The sequence below is a fragment of the Uranotaenia lowii genome, chromosome 2 (assembly GCF_029784155.1).
Source record: "Uranotaenia lowii strain MFRU-FL chromosome 2, ASM2978415v1, whole genome shotgun sequence".
NCBI classification, from domain to species: domain Eukaryota; kingdom Metazoa; phylum Arthropoda; class Insecta; order Diptera; family Culicidae; genus Uranotaenia; species Uranotaenia lowii.
This window is the reverse complement of record NC_073692.1, coordinates 386,799,411-386,815,023: the sequence shown is the minus strand read 5'-3', so window position 1 is coordinate 386,815,023 and position 15,613 is coordinate 386,799,411. Positions and strand designations below refer to the sequence as shown.

General features: G+C 34.8%; 1 protein-coding gene across 2 annotated transcripts in view; it reads right to left on the bottom strand.

Moving 5' to 3' along the window:
• The window catches only part of LOC129744601 (gamma-aminobutyric acid receptor alpha-like), a 214,538-nt gene that overhangs the window by 71,324 nt on the left and 127,601 nt on the right, over positions 1 to 15,613 (bottom strand). For both annotated transcript variants that reach the window (XM_055737216.1, XM_055737217.1), the window contains exon 5: positions 6,372 to 6,592. In XM_055737216.1, coding sequence (XP_055593191.1) covers positions 6,372 to 6,592 — 221 coding nt within the window. The remainder of the gene's footprint in view (positions 1 to 6,371; positions 6,593 to 15,613) is intronic.

The following is a 15,613-nucleotide window of genomic DNA, read 5'->3' as shown; positions in this document are numbered from 1 at the left end:
CAACACAAAGATGACTTAAACTAATATTATGAATCTTGCTCTATAAATTTGTGTAAAAGATCTGATAATTTTGATCTGTCTGGAGGATCTCAAATTAATCGTACCCAAACAATCTAACTTATAAAATATGAATGTTGTTGCTTGATATTCTCTGGATTTACGCTAAAAACTGATAAGAGAGCCTCCCCTCTCCTTCCCTTCACCCCCTGCTGAATGGAGGTCGTGGTCTTTAATAATCATATCCATTTTTTCGTGTCCAAAAATCCTCTTATATCAATTATAACTTAATTGGTTGATAAGTTTTTAAGCTTTACAACATAATTTAAAAGGAGCCCCCTTCTTTCTTCCCCTCTCTACACTGTAAAGCGTAAGGGTCTATAACATTCTAACATATCTCGTAACCAAGTACCTTTCCATGCCCTATTTATTTCCATTTGTTGGTTTTGTTTGCATAAATTGAGAACTTATGCTAACAAAAGTGTATTGGGCTCAACTCCCTCCTCACTGAAAGGAGAATGGTGTGTCAGATTTTTTTTTTGTTTCGATTATAGTCGTTTTACCATCTCATAGAATCATAGCAAAATGATTTTCCATGTAAAGTTTTATCCATTTCTCGGATTTAATAAAAAAAAAAAAGTTAAATGTAAGCCTTCTCTTCCCTTCCTATATTCCCAATTCTATCATCCTACTGCAAGAAAGGAATTGCTTCACAAAGAAAAAGTATTTCTCGTACTCAAATTCATTTTGATGCCAAATTTAGTTTCATTTGCTCAATTAATTCTCGAATTATGCAAAAAAAATGGTATGGAAGCCCCCCTATATATCTTTCCGCTGAAAAAAAGTTGGGGCTTAAATTTATAATAGAAACATTTCTCGTATCCAAAACCCTCACATGTCATATATGGTTCAATTTGCTCGATCAACTCTCCAGTTATACTGAAAACTGTAATAAAGACCTCTTCTCCCCCTTTTCATCAACATCTTTGAAGGAGTGAGGGATACCAAATTTTCATAGAAGCATTTCTCGTACCCAAATATTGTTTCGTGAAAAATTTGGTTCCATTTGCTGTTGTAGTTCTTGAGTTATACAGTAAAAACTGTATGAAACTTCCTCCCTCTTTCCTTTCTCCCCGCTAGAAGTAGAAAGGGGTCTAAAACAATCATTAATACATGTCACGTTCCCAAACACCCGCCCATGCCAAGTTTGGTTTCATTTGCTTAATTTGTTTTTGAGTTATGTAAGAAACTTTAAAAGAGGTCCCCTCCCCTCTTTATATCTCTCTACTGGAAAGAGGGAGGGGTCTCAAACGATCATAGAAATATTTTTCGTATCCAAATACCCTCCTATGCTAAATTTGGTTCCATTTGCTTTATTAGTTTTTGAATTATGGAAAAAAATATAAAAGAGCCCCCCCCCGCTTTCTACTGAAAAGTGGGAGGGGTCTCAAATAAACATTGAAATATTTTTCGTATCCAAATACCTTCCCATGCCAAATTTGGATCCAATATCTTGATTAGTTCTCGAGTTATATGAAAAATTGTAAGGTAGCCCCCCTCCCCCCTTCCTATCACACCACTGAGAGGAGGGAGGGGTATCTAATAATCATACAAATATTCTTCGTTCCCAAATACCATCCCATGCCAAATATAATACCATTTGCTTGATTGGTTCTCGAGTTATGCAAAAAATTGTCTTTTGTTTGGGAGGCCCCTCCCCCCTTTATGAGAGAGGGAGGGGACTCAAACCACAATAGGAACCCCCCACATGCCAAGTTTCACGCAAATCGGTTCAGTAGTTTCCGAGTCTATAGGGAACAGACAGACAGACAGACAGACAGACAGACGGACAGACAGACAGACAGAAGTTCATTTTTATATATATAGATTATTAAATGAATTTCTGTCTGTCTGTCTGTTCCCTATAGACTCGGAAACTACTGAACCGATTTGTACAAAACTTGGCAGATAGGGATATTGGAGGCCGGGGAAGGTTCCTATCATGGTTAGAGAGCCCCCCCCCCCCCTTATAGGAAGTGAGCTAGTCTTAATAAAAAAAAGACAAATGATTGCATAAATCGAGAACCGATCAAGCAAATGATATCCAAATTGACATGGTATGGTATTTAGCTACGATAAATGATTATATGATTACTTCAGACCCCTCCGTTCTTCCAGTGGGAAAAAAGAAAGGAGTAGGAGGGCTCCCTTGCAGCTTTTTACATAAATAAAAACTAATCGAGCAAATGGAAGGTATTAGGGTACGAAAAACGCTTCACCCCACCCTTCTTCCAGAGAGGTGAGAGAAAAAGAGAAGGGGGGCTCCTTCACAATTTCGTGGATAACAGAAGAACTAATCGGACAAATATAACCAAATTTGGCATGGGAAAGTATTTGGGTACGAGAAATGTTTTATGGTTATTCGAGATCCCTTCGTCCTTTTAATCGGGAAAAAGAAAGGAAGGAGACTTCATACAATTAAATGAAAACAAATCGAGCAAATGGAACCAAATCTGTAATGGAAGTTTATATGGGAACGAATAATGTTTCTATTATTCTTTAGCACCCCTTCCAGCTTCGAGTGGATGAGTTAGAAAAAGGGAGAAGGGCGCCTTCATAATTTTTAACATAAGTTGAACACTATTCAAGCAAATGGAACCAAATATGGCATAGGAGGGTATGTGAATATGAGAAATATTTTTATGGGGTCCTCATCCAATTTTTATTGCATAACTCGAGAACTATTGGAACAAATAAACCCAAATTTAGCATGGAAGGGTATTTGAGGCGAAAAAGATATTTAGTACCATTCCCTTCTTCCAGTGGGAAGATAGGAAAGGGGAGGGGCTCCCATACAATTTGTTGCATATCTTGAGAGCCAATCTAGCAAAAGGAATCAAATCTGGCATGGAAGAGCATGTGGTTAAATAATGGTTATATCATTGAAAAGACTGCTCATTTATTCATTGGGAAAATAGGAAGGAATAAGGTAGGCTTTCATATATTTTTTTTATATTTTTGCACAACCCGAGAACTTATATTTAAAATGGAATTAAAATTGACATGGACAAGTATTAGCATCTGCCAAACACATTCCGACAATCAGAGGCTCTTTTAGAGAGAACGGTTATGTCGGTGCTATCAGGAACCAAATTTGATTTATTTTGTTTTTTTAGTCTATACCAAAACTGTTGGTGTTAAAATATTTTTCGTGTAATCTTCAATTTTTTTAAGTAAATATTTTCATAATTCGGTTACCAGCCTGTGGACTAAAATGCATCAAAATGCAAACCCAATATTTGTTAATTTTCAAAATTTCATCATTTTTATGATTTTAGCCAGTAAAATTTTTATTTTTTCTACCCCTTAATGTATGCAGTACCCTGATGCTTTTTCTTTAAAACAATTTTTGACAGAAAAAAAATGTAAAGTTTTAATCAAACAATCCCAAAAACTACTGCAATTGGTGCTTTATGCGATATAACATGACAAAAATATAAAAAACTATAAATTTGCAAACATTTTCAAATGATTTTTCATTAAAATCAAAGTGTGTTGCAACATATCTCTTTTCCTTAGTAGGGTGAAAATCGTATGTTTTTGTAAATTTAAAATAACTGGTGAAACCAACAATTTTTCTGACTACGTCAACATAGGACATTAAAATCAAGCTTCATACTTTTAATGTACAAGTGGTAAGATTATCTGTAGAAATTAAGTTTTTAGAAGCCATTGAAGTTGAAAAGTATTGTAGTTAACGGTACCTATTAAAATAAAAATTGAATTGACTACAATTGTAAATAAAATTTCACTACCTGGATGTAGTACAGCTAATAAAACAATACACTATCAGCGTATGATAGTTTACAACATAATTTCTTGAGCCCGTTGATATGCCTTACCCTGCAGGCCAGAAACAGGACTTTTTCGGTGAATACAACTATCAAATAAATATAATTCTCCTTAGAAACGACCTTTCAAGTTGTGGCAAGGTAAATTTTGACGATCGCCATGTAAGCGAATTTTATGGGATATTCATTAGATATCTATGGGATTCCTCAATAAGGGAAGTATAAAGACTTTAGAGGGTGTTGCTTGTTAAGGACATAAAATAGTACCGAAAAACGGATGTTCCGAATCCAGAAAAATAAAGGGAATCAAAGACCTGTGAAGGGACGAACTTCCACTGGTCTCAAGAATTATCAGTGGCATCGTGACTAAGGTCAAATGGGATATAAATTCAAAGAAAGCAGTTTTTTTGTTGTTTTTTTTTTCATACAAAATTTTAAAGAAATTTGGGTGCTAAAGCATGGATCACCATGAATCTGGACGCACTGTTTATTATACCATTGCGCTCCTAGTTGTTGGATTTGGAATGTTTTGACAGTACTTTGTTCGGAAATGTTTCCTCTATCGGTGCTGAAAATTTCATTACGATTCGTTTTGTTCCAAAAAAGTTACACGTGATGAAAGCCGCGAGATGAAAATAAATTTTGGACACTCACGTTAAAAACCGACGTGGTCGGGTTAAAAAAATCGCGAAATCGTTAAAAATACTCAAATCAACCGTGTGCAGCGTTCTCAAATGTTTTCGTGAGATGCATACTATCGATCGGCAGGTTCATACCAAGCGTTATAGTGGACCAACGAATCAGAAACTGCATTTGAAGGTGTTGAGAACGATCAAGGCAAACATAGGGTAGTCGGACTACGACATCGCCAAGAAATTCAACGTCGACCGGTACACCGTCAGAAGGATTAGTCTCCGCGAAGGAATACGATCCTATCGGGCCAGTAAGCAACCAAACCGGACATTGAAGCAGAATTTAGTAGCCAAAGGAGCCTCATGGATGATGTAACGTACGCGAAGATGGATTTTGGGCAGCTTCCTGGCCAAAAATTCTATGAAGCCACTGCAGTGGTGCACTGCATTGGTCTGGGTGAGGTTCCCTGCCAAGTTCAAATTGTTTCTGCCGATAAGTTGGCAAGAAAGTGTTTGATATGGCAAGGTATTTGCAGCTGCGGACGAAAAACCCCGGTTTTTGTGAAAAACAAGACCATGGACTCCGAAATGTACAAGGAGGAGTGCCTTAAAAAATGTTTTTTTTTTCGTAAAATAGATCTCACAAAAGACCAGTAAAGTTTTCGCCAGATTTGGCAACCTGCCACTACAGCTAAGAGGTATTACAGTGGTATTCGGCCAACGGGTGGATTTTGCTGAAAAGGACATCAACCCACTAAACTGCCCTCAATTCCGCCCTATCGAAAAATTTTGGGCAATTGTCAAGCAGAAGATGAAGAAGAATGGTAGGACGACTCGGGAAGCAACAGAGATGAAGAGATTGTGGAATAAAATGGCCGCTGAGGTCAGTGAATAGGGTGTCCAAACTTTGATGAGTGGTTCTAGACGAAAAGTTCGGAATTTTATCAAAAAAACATCGAAATATTTTTTTTCTTATTTTTCCTTTGAAGTGCAATAAAAACCCTACATTTTGATTATAAAACTTTTTTTTTTGCTTTAATATTTTTTATTTGAAACGTCATTTTGGTCTGGAGAAATTTTAAGCACTAAATCGTAACTGGAACGTCCAAATTCAAATGCACTTTTGTTTATTTTCACAAGAAACTAGACGAAATTTGTTTCCTCTTTCTGTGCATGTATCTCTTCACCCGAAAGCATAATAGTTTGCAAATTAGAAAGCTTTCATTCACAGTTCACATTCTACTGGGGTTTGGAGAGGGACGACTCGACAGCTGATAGGAAGAGTGCCATTCGTCATGATCCGATCAAAGTGCTAGTCAGTACTTAGAGACTGTCTCGACATTTTGGGGCAGGTAAATGTTTTCTTTGTCACAAACCTGTCCCAAATATAGTCAATCGGGTTAGTTTCCGAACGTACATATATACGGAATGGAAGTGGACGTTCAATTTTTCAAATTGCTTTGAGAGTTTCTTCCGAGACAGGAGAGTTATGGTGCTGCCAATTGAAGTCCCCTTTTTGCATTTGGAATATTCGTCTTCCAGGAGAAAAGTGCACATCATAATGGGATCACCGGCTTTCTGTTGGCTTAACGCGTGTGGCACTCGTACGAGTTGTTTTGAGAAATGAGCTTTCATTAAGCGAATTTTCGAAATCAACTGCACTTGTTGGCTAAACGGTTCCCTTTTCGTGTTTGCAGTTTGGAATCGTAGGCGCATCGTTTATTCCTTTTCTTCTCTAAATGAGGAGTAAACCCTTGTCATCGAAAATTTGAAACAAGAAATCAAAACTGACGGATGGAAATCGGAAATGAGTCTCTGATTTCCTAGAATTTATTTTTTTTTAATTGAAAATATTTAAAATTGTAACACCTTAGGCGTATTCGAAACTTACCGACTCGAGTAAAGCACTCGTCCGTCCTGTTTTAGTCGCACGAATTTGTTCGGTGTCGTGATGGTATGAAGGTAGCTCTGCTTGCCATTGTAGAAGTACGTATCCGGTTTCCAAATCCGGCCCAACATCGATATGCTGAGCGCCAGCGTTTTCTGGGTTCCGCTAAACGCTAGCCGACGATCTACCCACGACTGCCGGAAGTAACAATCCATCGAGTAGGTCTGTAAAGTAGTGGAAAATCGAGTTCTGAAATCAAATCGGCTTACCATTTTCTATTATGAGATGATGATGTTTGAGGATTTTAAAAATATTTTTTTAAAAGCATCTTTATTATCATATCAAAAACCACCTGGTGAAACGCCCCTAAAAAGAAATGGAAATAATCGTTTAACTTTTTTCCGACTTCAAAGTCAGCTGATGGAGGGAAAAAACGTTAAGTGAAAGTCTTCAAGTCATCATTCAAGAATGATGTTGTAAATTTTTTCATCTTTCATCTTGACACAGAATTTCGGATGCAGCAAGTTAAGAAGGGCACAACTTCAAGTGAGGTCTGAAGAAAGAAAAAAACTTCCCCCGCACTTCGAAAATCGTTTAGCAGCTCTTTAGCAACAAGCTGGCTTGGTTCATGTACTGTACATTGTACACAGTATGGTAAGGAGTACCAAATCTTTCACATTTTCTGCTCACATAGTCGCACGGCTCATTTCACTTTCACATTTGTCCGACCACTCATGCATATATGAATAGAGAGAGATTGTTGAAACAATTCTGGTTGTAGCTTTCGTCTTCTTAGAAGAATTGTTTCGAACGATTTTTGGTGATTTAATGGCGCTGACACATGAAAAGTTGAGTCAAATAATGTTTGAAAAATGTGCTTTTCAATGTTGACTTTTCCATGGTTCATATTCCAAATCTTCAACAAACCGGTTAATTTTCAAAGCTAAGAACCTATTAAAGTTCAATCTCATGAAATCTTCTTAGTTAAAATCCAACAGATAAAAACTTTCTTAGAATTGCAACAGTGTGTTGGCCTTGTCTCACAGACTTCAACACAACAATAGCTGTATTAAATTTTACTCCACGGAAGTTGCAGGATGCATTTTTTCTAGAAACAATTCAACAAACCGGAAGGGATGAATGCCTTGCCAAGTTCCGCTGAGTCTACGGGTTGTTGAAATTTACTCAGCTTGTTAAACTGGACCAAAACCGTGATGGGTGGTTGGCGAACATGATATTAAAACTTTTTCCACTCCGGCTCGACCTTTGCGGCTGGTTGCGAATTGTTTTCCGATATTTGGAAAATTTTCGGAATGGAGGGGCTCGGCATCATTCCAGTAAACCGCAGATTTATCTCCCATTTGGGAGGTAAAGTTTACGGAAGGTATGAAATCAGAAAGATGGTTGGTACGGTGAGTGACTTGCGGTGGTACAGGTATTTTTCAACCACTCTGATTTAATCGGAACTTTTTTTTAACTTCTGGTGTGGTTTGTCAGAGGCGTTTTCAGTTTACACAGTGACTGATTTTGAAAAAAAAAGATTAGAGGAAAGCTAGCGGGAGCGTAATTCCTTTTGAATTTAAAATTTTTATAAATAAAATGAATTTTTCAGCTAATTTTTTCAATTTTTTTAATGAAAAATTTGAATAAAAAATTTTTTTATTGTGAGTTTTATTCCAATTTTTACTTTTGATGGTCATCTTTATATATAAAAATGGAGGCGTTTTCTTTGTAACAACATCACGTATGAATGGTCGGTCGGAATGAAGTGAAATATGGTATCCGAGGGTTTTTTTGGGTCAGAGATGGTTTGTATAATAGTTTCAAGAATCTCACTTTTTATGGAAGGTGGTCCCAATACAAATTCAACTTTATTTGTTACGATTTCCATAAGAATCGATTCGCGAGTACGCGGAAGTTAAGGACGTGTAGATGAAATCAAACATTTATTACGATTACATAAGAAGGTAAAACGAAGTTTACCGGGTCAGCTTGGTTCTAAATAAAAAACATACAGAACAGATTTTTGGTAAAACTCGAGTACGTGAACCTCAGATACTTATTTTACAAAACGGCAACTCAAGTTCATTCTCAGTAGCAGAGAAAAAAAAAACGATGAATCCCCGAGATGACAGCCAAGAGGCCGAATGATTGATATAAACCCGATTTAATACACTTAACAGTGGATTGGAGCCTTTCTAACAGAGTTTAAATTATATTTGGAAATATATAAAATAATATAGAATATACATGATAGATTCCTTCCCTCTGAATCATATAAGTATGATTTCAGATATTCAAACACGAAAAATTCCAATCTCAATATAAAAAAATGATGCCTGATACGTTTTTTTGGGGAAAAGCGAACTGGTATGTAAGGAGCTCATTTTATGTATGGAAAGAATGGTATTTAAACAGTAGAATTTCCAAGATTTATAACACGCTGAAATGGTGCCGTGGTAGCAACCAGAACTTTCACGTTGCTGGTCACGGTTCGAATCTTACTGTTTTTTTATGCTTTTTTTTTACTGAATAAGTAAAACCAACTACAATATTGATGGATAGCCGTGACGCGTGCCCTAGCATGATACCTTTTTTAGAGCTCAACCATGCATAGAGGAAAAATTCCCACAAAAGGAGGGGAAAGTAATATGACTATTAAATGATTAATCTCATTCTGTAAACTAAATCTGAAATCTTATTCTGATTCTAAAGTTTGAATTTTGAGTTACAACACTTAGTCTAATATTTGAATATAAGTTCCAATTTCAAATTCCAGGTTGATCTTTAATCCAAATTCTTAATCAGAATTCTAAATCTGAATTCTCAATCTGAATTCTGAATCTGAACTCTGAATTTGAATTCTAAATCTGTATTCTGAATCTGAATTCTGAATCTGAATTCTGAATCTGAATTCTGAATCTGAATTCTGAATCTGAATTCTGAATCTGAGTTCTGAATCTGAATTCTGAATCTGAATTCTGAATCTGAATTCTGAATTCTGAATCTGAATTCTGAATCTTAATTCTGAATCTGAATTCTGAATCTGAATTCTGAATCTGAATTCTGAATCTGAATTCTGAATCTGAATTCTGAATCTGAATTCTGAATCTAAATTCTGAATCTGAATTCTGAATCTGAATTCTGAATCTGAATTCTGAATCTGAATTCTGAATCTGAATTCTGAATCTGAATTCTGAATCTGAATTCTGAATCTGAATTCTGAATCTGAATTCTGAATCTGAATTCTGAATCGGAATTCTGAATCTGAATTCTGAATCTGAATTCTGAATATGAATTCTGAATCTGAATTCTGGATCTGAATTCTGAATCTGAATTCTGAATCTGAATTCTGAATCTGAATTCTGAATCTGAATTCTGAATCTGAATTCTGAATCTGAATTCTGAATCTGAATTCTGAATCTGAATTCTGAATCTGAATTCTGAATCTGAATTCTGAATCTGAATTCTGAATCTGAATTCTGAATCTGAATTCTGAATCTGAATTCTGAATCTGAATTCTGAATCTGAATTCTGAATCTGAATTCTGAATCTGAATTCTTAATCTTGTAAATCTCATTTTGATTGTTTTGCATCACACGGTTTTCAACATTGAAATTTCTTTCATCCAAATTTTTTTTTATGATTTCGGATTTTACAACTTTTAATAGTATGGTTTTACCCCTAAAAGTATGCAGCAAACTTAATTTCAGAAAAATTGTGAAAAAAAGTTTTCACAAAACAAAATCGTGTTTTCATGCGTAATGATCTTTAAGTCATCGCAAATTTATCAAAAACTGTGCAAATTGGTATTCTTGGAGAAACAATTCCAGAATTGAAAATTGATAAAGTGAGGAGAAATTTTACGGATGATGAAAAGAGCGAAAGAACATTTTTGCAAGGAAAATTTATTAACGTACACCATACTTTACCTCGCAACATCCAGCTTCATCAATTTTTAATTCTGATATTCTTTCTCCATGAATCTAAATTTTTCACCGATATGCCGAAAATAAATTTACAAAAATTCTGAATCTGAATTCTGAATCTGAATTCTGATTCTGAATTCTGAATCTGAATTCTGAATCTGAATTCTGAATCTGAATTCTGATTCTGAATTCTGAATCTGAATTCTGAATCTGAATTCTGAATCTGAATTCTGAATCTGAATTCTGAATCTGAATTCTGAATCTGAATTCTGAATCTGAATTCTGAATCTGAATTCTGAATCTGAATTCTGAATCTGAATTCTGAATCTGAATTCTGAATCTGAATTCTGAATCTGAATTCTGAATCTGAATCTGAATTCTGAATCTGAATTCTGAATCTGAATTCTGAATCTGAATTCTGAATCTGAATTCTGAATCTGAATTCTGAATCTGAATTCTGAATCTGAATTCTGAATCTGAATTCTGAATCTGAATTCTGAATCTGAATTCTGAATCTGAATTCTGAATCTGAATTCTGAATCTGAATTCTGAATCTGAATTCTGAATCTGAATTCTGAATCTGAATTCTGAATCTGAATTCTGAATCTGAATTCTGAATCTGAATTCTGAATCTGAATTCTGAATCTGAATTCTGAATCTGAATTCTGAATCTGAATTCTGAATCTGAATTCTGAATCTGAATTCTGAATCTGAATTCTGAATCTGAATTCTGAATCTGAATTCTGAATCTGAATTCTGAATCTGAATTCTTAATCTGAATTCTGAATCTGAATTCTGAATCTAAATTCTGAATCTGAATATGAGTTCTGAATCTGAATTTTGAATTCTGAATTTTGAATCCTGAATTCTGATTCCTAAACCTGTATCCTGAATTTGAAAACTGAATCTGAATTCTGCATCTGAAATTGAATCTAAATTATGTATGAGTATGTAGAAATGAAAAAAAAAACATAAATTCATTCTTCAACACGAGTAAAAAAAACGAGGGTCATAAGATCTTCATATAAATTCCCCCCCAACGCAGTTTCCTGTACGGCTCTGCATTTTGTTGACACCCGGCATGGCTTTAGACACTATAATTTCATAAATGAAATTATAATGTCTATAGGCATGGCGGACTCTGAAGGAAACGCCCATCCGCCATTTGCTGCATTGAAAAGCAAGAAGTGTAAGATATAAACACTGTTGCCGTATTTGCCCCAGCAGACTGAGAAACTGCCCAGACCACGGTGCGTCTTAGTAATGCCTTTTACCTATTTGAGTTTGAGCCGCTTTCAATCAAGCGTGCCGATGGTTTATTGGATAGCGCTTGCAACTTGGGATCTGAAGGGTTTTGGTTCAATTCTCGAGTTAATAAAAATATTATTTTTTTATTTTGATTATCTTCAATTTATAAATGATTGCTGGTGCTGCTGCTTCGAGGCGCCACTAGCAACTTTTTTTTATGCCATAATAAGTATGATATGTATTTGGTAAAGAAAACGGTTTCAACTATTTTGTTTTTTTCCCGTTTTTGAAAGGGTTGTGTAGAAAAAAAAATGCATTCTTTTGAGACTAAAATCATTTTAATTGTGCAGCCCAGTTTCGCAAAAACGTTCTAGACATTTTTAAAATGGCACATACAAATCCACGGACATCAACAGAACTCGTCGAGCTGAGTCGATAGGTACCTATAAAGGTATGTCTAAGACCCATAATTAATGATCTCTCAAATCGACCGATAACCAAACCTTTCTGTTAGAAAGGCAAAAATGATGCCTGATACGTTTTTTTGGGGAAAAGCGAACTGGTATGTAAGGAGCTCATTTTATGTATGGAAAGAATGGTATTTAAACAGTAGAATTTCCAAGATTTATAACACGCTGAAATGGTGCCGTGGTAGCAACCAGAACTTTCACGTTGCTGGTCACGGTTCGAATCTTACTGTTTTTTTATGCTTTTTTTTTACTGAATAAGTAAAACCAACTACAATATTGATGGATAGCCGTGACGCGTGCCCTAGCATGATACCTTTTTTAGAGCTCAACCATGCATAGAGGAAAAATTCCCACAAAAGGAGGGGAAAGTAATATGACTATTAAATGATTAATCTCATTCTGTAAACTAAATCTGAAATCTTATTCTGATTCTAAAGTTTGAATTTTGAGTTACAACACTTAGTCTAATATTTGAATATAAGTTCCAATTTCAAATTCCAGGTTGATCTTTAATCCAAATTCTTAATCAGAATTCTAAATCTGAATTCTCAATCTGAATTCTGAATCTGAACTCTGAATTTGAATTCTAAATCTGTATTCTGAATCTGAATTCTGAATCTGAATTCTGAATCTGAATTCTGAATCTGAATTCTGAATCTGAATTCTGAATCTGAGTTCTGAATCTGAATTCTGAATCTGAATTCTGAATCTGAATTCTGAATTCTGAATCTGAATTCTGAATCTTAATTCTGAATCTGAATTCTGAATCTGAATTCTGAATCTGAATTCTGAATCTGAATTCTGAATCTGAATTCTGAATCTGAATTCTGAATCTGAATTCTGAATCTAAATTCTGAATCTGAATTCTGAATCTGAATTCTGAATCTGAATTCTGAATCTGAATTCTGAATCTGAATTCTGAATCTGAATTCTGAATCTGAATTCTGAATCTGAATTCTGAATCTGAATTCTGAATCGGAATTCTGAATCTGAATTCTGAATCTGAATTCTGAATATGAATTCTGAATCTGAATTCTGGATCTGAATTCTGAATCTGAATTCTGAATCTGAATTCTGAATCTGAATTCTGAATCTGAATTCTGAATCTGAATTCTGAATCTGAATTCTGAATCTGAATTCTGAATCTGAATTCTGAATCTGAATTCTGAATCTGAATTCTGAATCTGAATTCTGAATCTGAATTCTGAATCTGAATTCTGAATCTGAATTCTTAATCTTGTAAATCTCATTTTGATTGTTTTGCATCACACGGTTTTCAACATTGAAATTTCTTTCATCCAAATTTTTTTTTATGATTTCGGATTTTACAACTTTTAATAGTATGGTTTTACCCCTAAAAGTATGCAGCAAACTTAATTTCAGAAAAAATTGTGAAAAAAAGTTTTCACAAAACAAAATCGTGTTTTCATGCGTAATGATCTTTAAGTCATCGCAAATTTATCAAAAACTGTGCAAATTGGTATTCTTGGAGAAACAATTCCAGAATTGAAAATTGATAAAGTGAGGAGAAATTTTACGGATGATGAAAAGAGCGAAAGAACATTTTTGCAAGGAAAATTTATTAACGTACACCATACTTTACCTCGCAACATCCAGCTTCATCAATTTTTAATTCTGATATTCTTTCTCCATGAATCTAAATTTTTCACCGATATGCCGAAAATAAATTTACAAAAATTCTGAATCTGAATTCTGAATCTGAATTCTGATTCTGAATTCTGAATCTGAATTCTGAATCTGAATTCTGAATCTGAATTCTGATTCTGAATTCTGAATCTGAATTCTGAATCTGAATTCTGAATCTGAATTCTGAATCTGAATTCTGAATCTGAATTCTGAATCTGAATTCTGAATCTGAATTCTGAATCTGAATTCTGAATCTGAATTCTGAATCTGAATTCTGAATCTGAATTCTGAATCTGAATTCTGAATCTGAATCTGAATTCTGAATCTGAATTCTGAATCTGAATTCTGAATCTGAATTCTGAATCTGAATTCTGAATCTGAATTCTGAATCTGAATTCTGAATCTGAATTCTGAATCTGAATTCTGAATCTGAATTCTGAATCTGAATTCTGAATCTGAATTCTGAATCTGAATTCTGAATCTGAATTCTGAATCTGAATTCTGAATCTGAATTCTGAATCTGAATTCTGAATCTGAATTCTGAATCTGAATTCTGAATCTGAATTCTGAATCTGAATTCTGAATCTGAATTCTGAATCTGAATTCTGAATCTGAATTCTGAATCTGAATTCTGAATCTGAATTCTGAATCTGAATTCTGAATCTGAATTCTGAATCTGAATTCTGAATCTGAATTCTGAATCTGAATTCTGAATCTGAATTCTGAATCTGAATTCTGAATCTGAATTCTGAATCTGAATTCTTAATCTGAATTCTGAATCTGAATTCTGAATCTAAATTCTGAATCTGAATATGAGTTCTGAATCTGAATTTTGAATTCTGAATTTTGAATCCTGAATTCTGATTCCTAAACCTGTATCCTGAATTTGAAAACTGAATCTGAATTCTGCATCTGAAATTGAATCTAAATTATGTATGAGTATGTAGAAATGAAAAAAAAAACATAAATTCATTCTTCAACACGAGTAAAAAAAACGAGGGTCATAAGATCTTCATATAAATTCCCCCCCAACGCAGTTTCCTGTACGGCTCTGCATTTTGTTGACACCCGGCATGGCTTTAGACACTATAATTTCATAAATGAAATTATAATGTCTATAGGCATGGCGGACTCTGAAGGAAACGCCCATCCGCCATTTGCTGCATTGAAAAGCAAGAAGTGTAAGATATAAACACTGTTGCCGTATTTGCCCCAGCAGACTGAGAAACTGCCCAGACCACGGTGCGTCTTAGTAATGCCTTTTACCTATTTGAGTTTGAGCCGCTTTCAATCAAGCGTGCCGATGGTTTATTGGATAGCGCTTGCAACTTGGGATCTGAAGGGTTTTGGTTCAATTCTCGAGTTAATAAAAATATTATTTTTTTATTTTGATTATCTTCAATTTATAAATGATTGCTGGTGCTGCTGCTTCGAGGCGCCACTAGCAACTTTTTTTTATGCCATAATAAGTATGATATGTATTTGGTAAAGAAAACGGTTTCAACTATTTTGTTTTTTTCCCGTTTTTGAAAGGGTTGTGTAGAAAAAAAAATGCATTCTTTTGAGACTAAAATCATTTTAATTGTGCAGCCCAGTTTCGCAAAAACGTTCTAGACATTTTTAAAATGGCACATACAAATCCACGGACATCAACAGAACTCCTCGAGCTGAGTCGATAGGTACCTATAAAGGTATGTCTAAGACCCATAATTAATGATCTCTCAAATCGACCGATAACCAAACCTTTCTGTTAGAAAGGCAAAAATGATGCCTGATACGTTTTTTTGGGGAAAAGCGAACTGGTATGTAAGGAGCTCATTTTATGTATGGAAAGAATGGTATTTAAACAGTAGAATTTCCAAGATTTATAACACGCTGAAATGGTGCCGTGGTAGCAACCAGAACTTTCACGTTGCTGGTCACGGTTCGAATCTTACTGTTTTTTTATGCT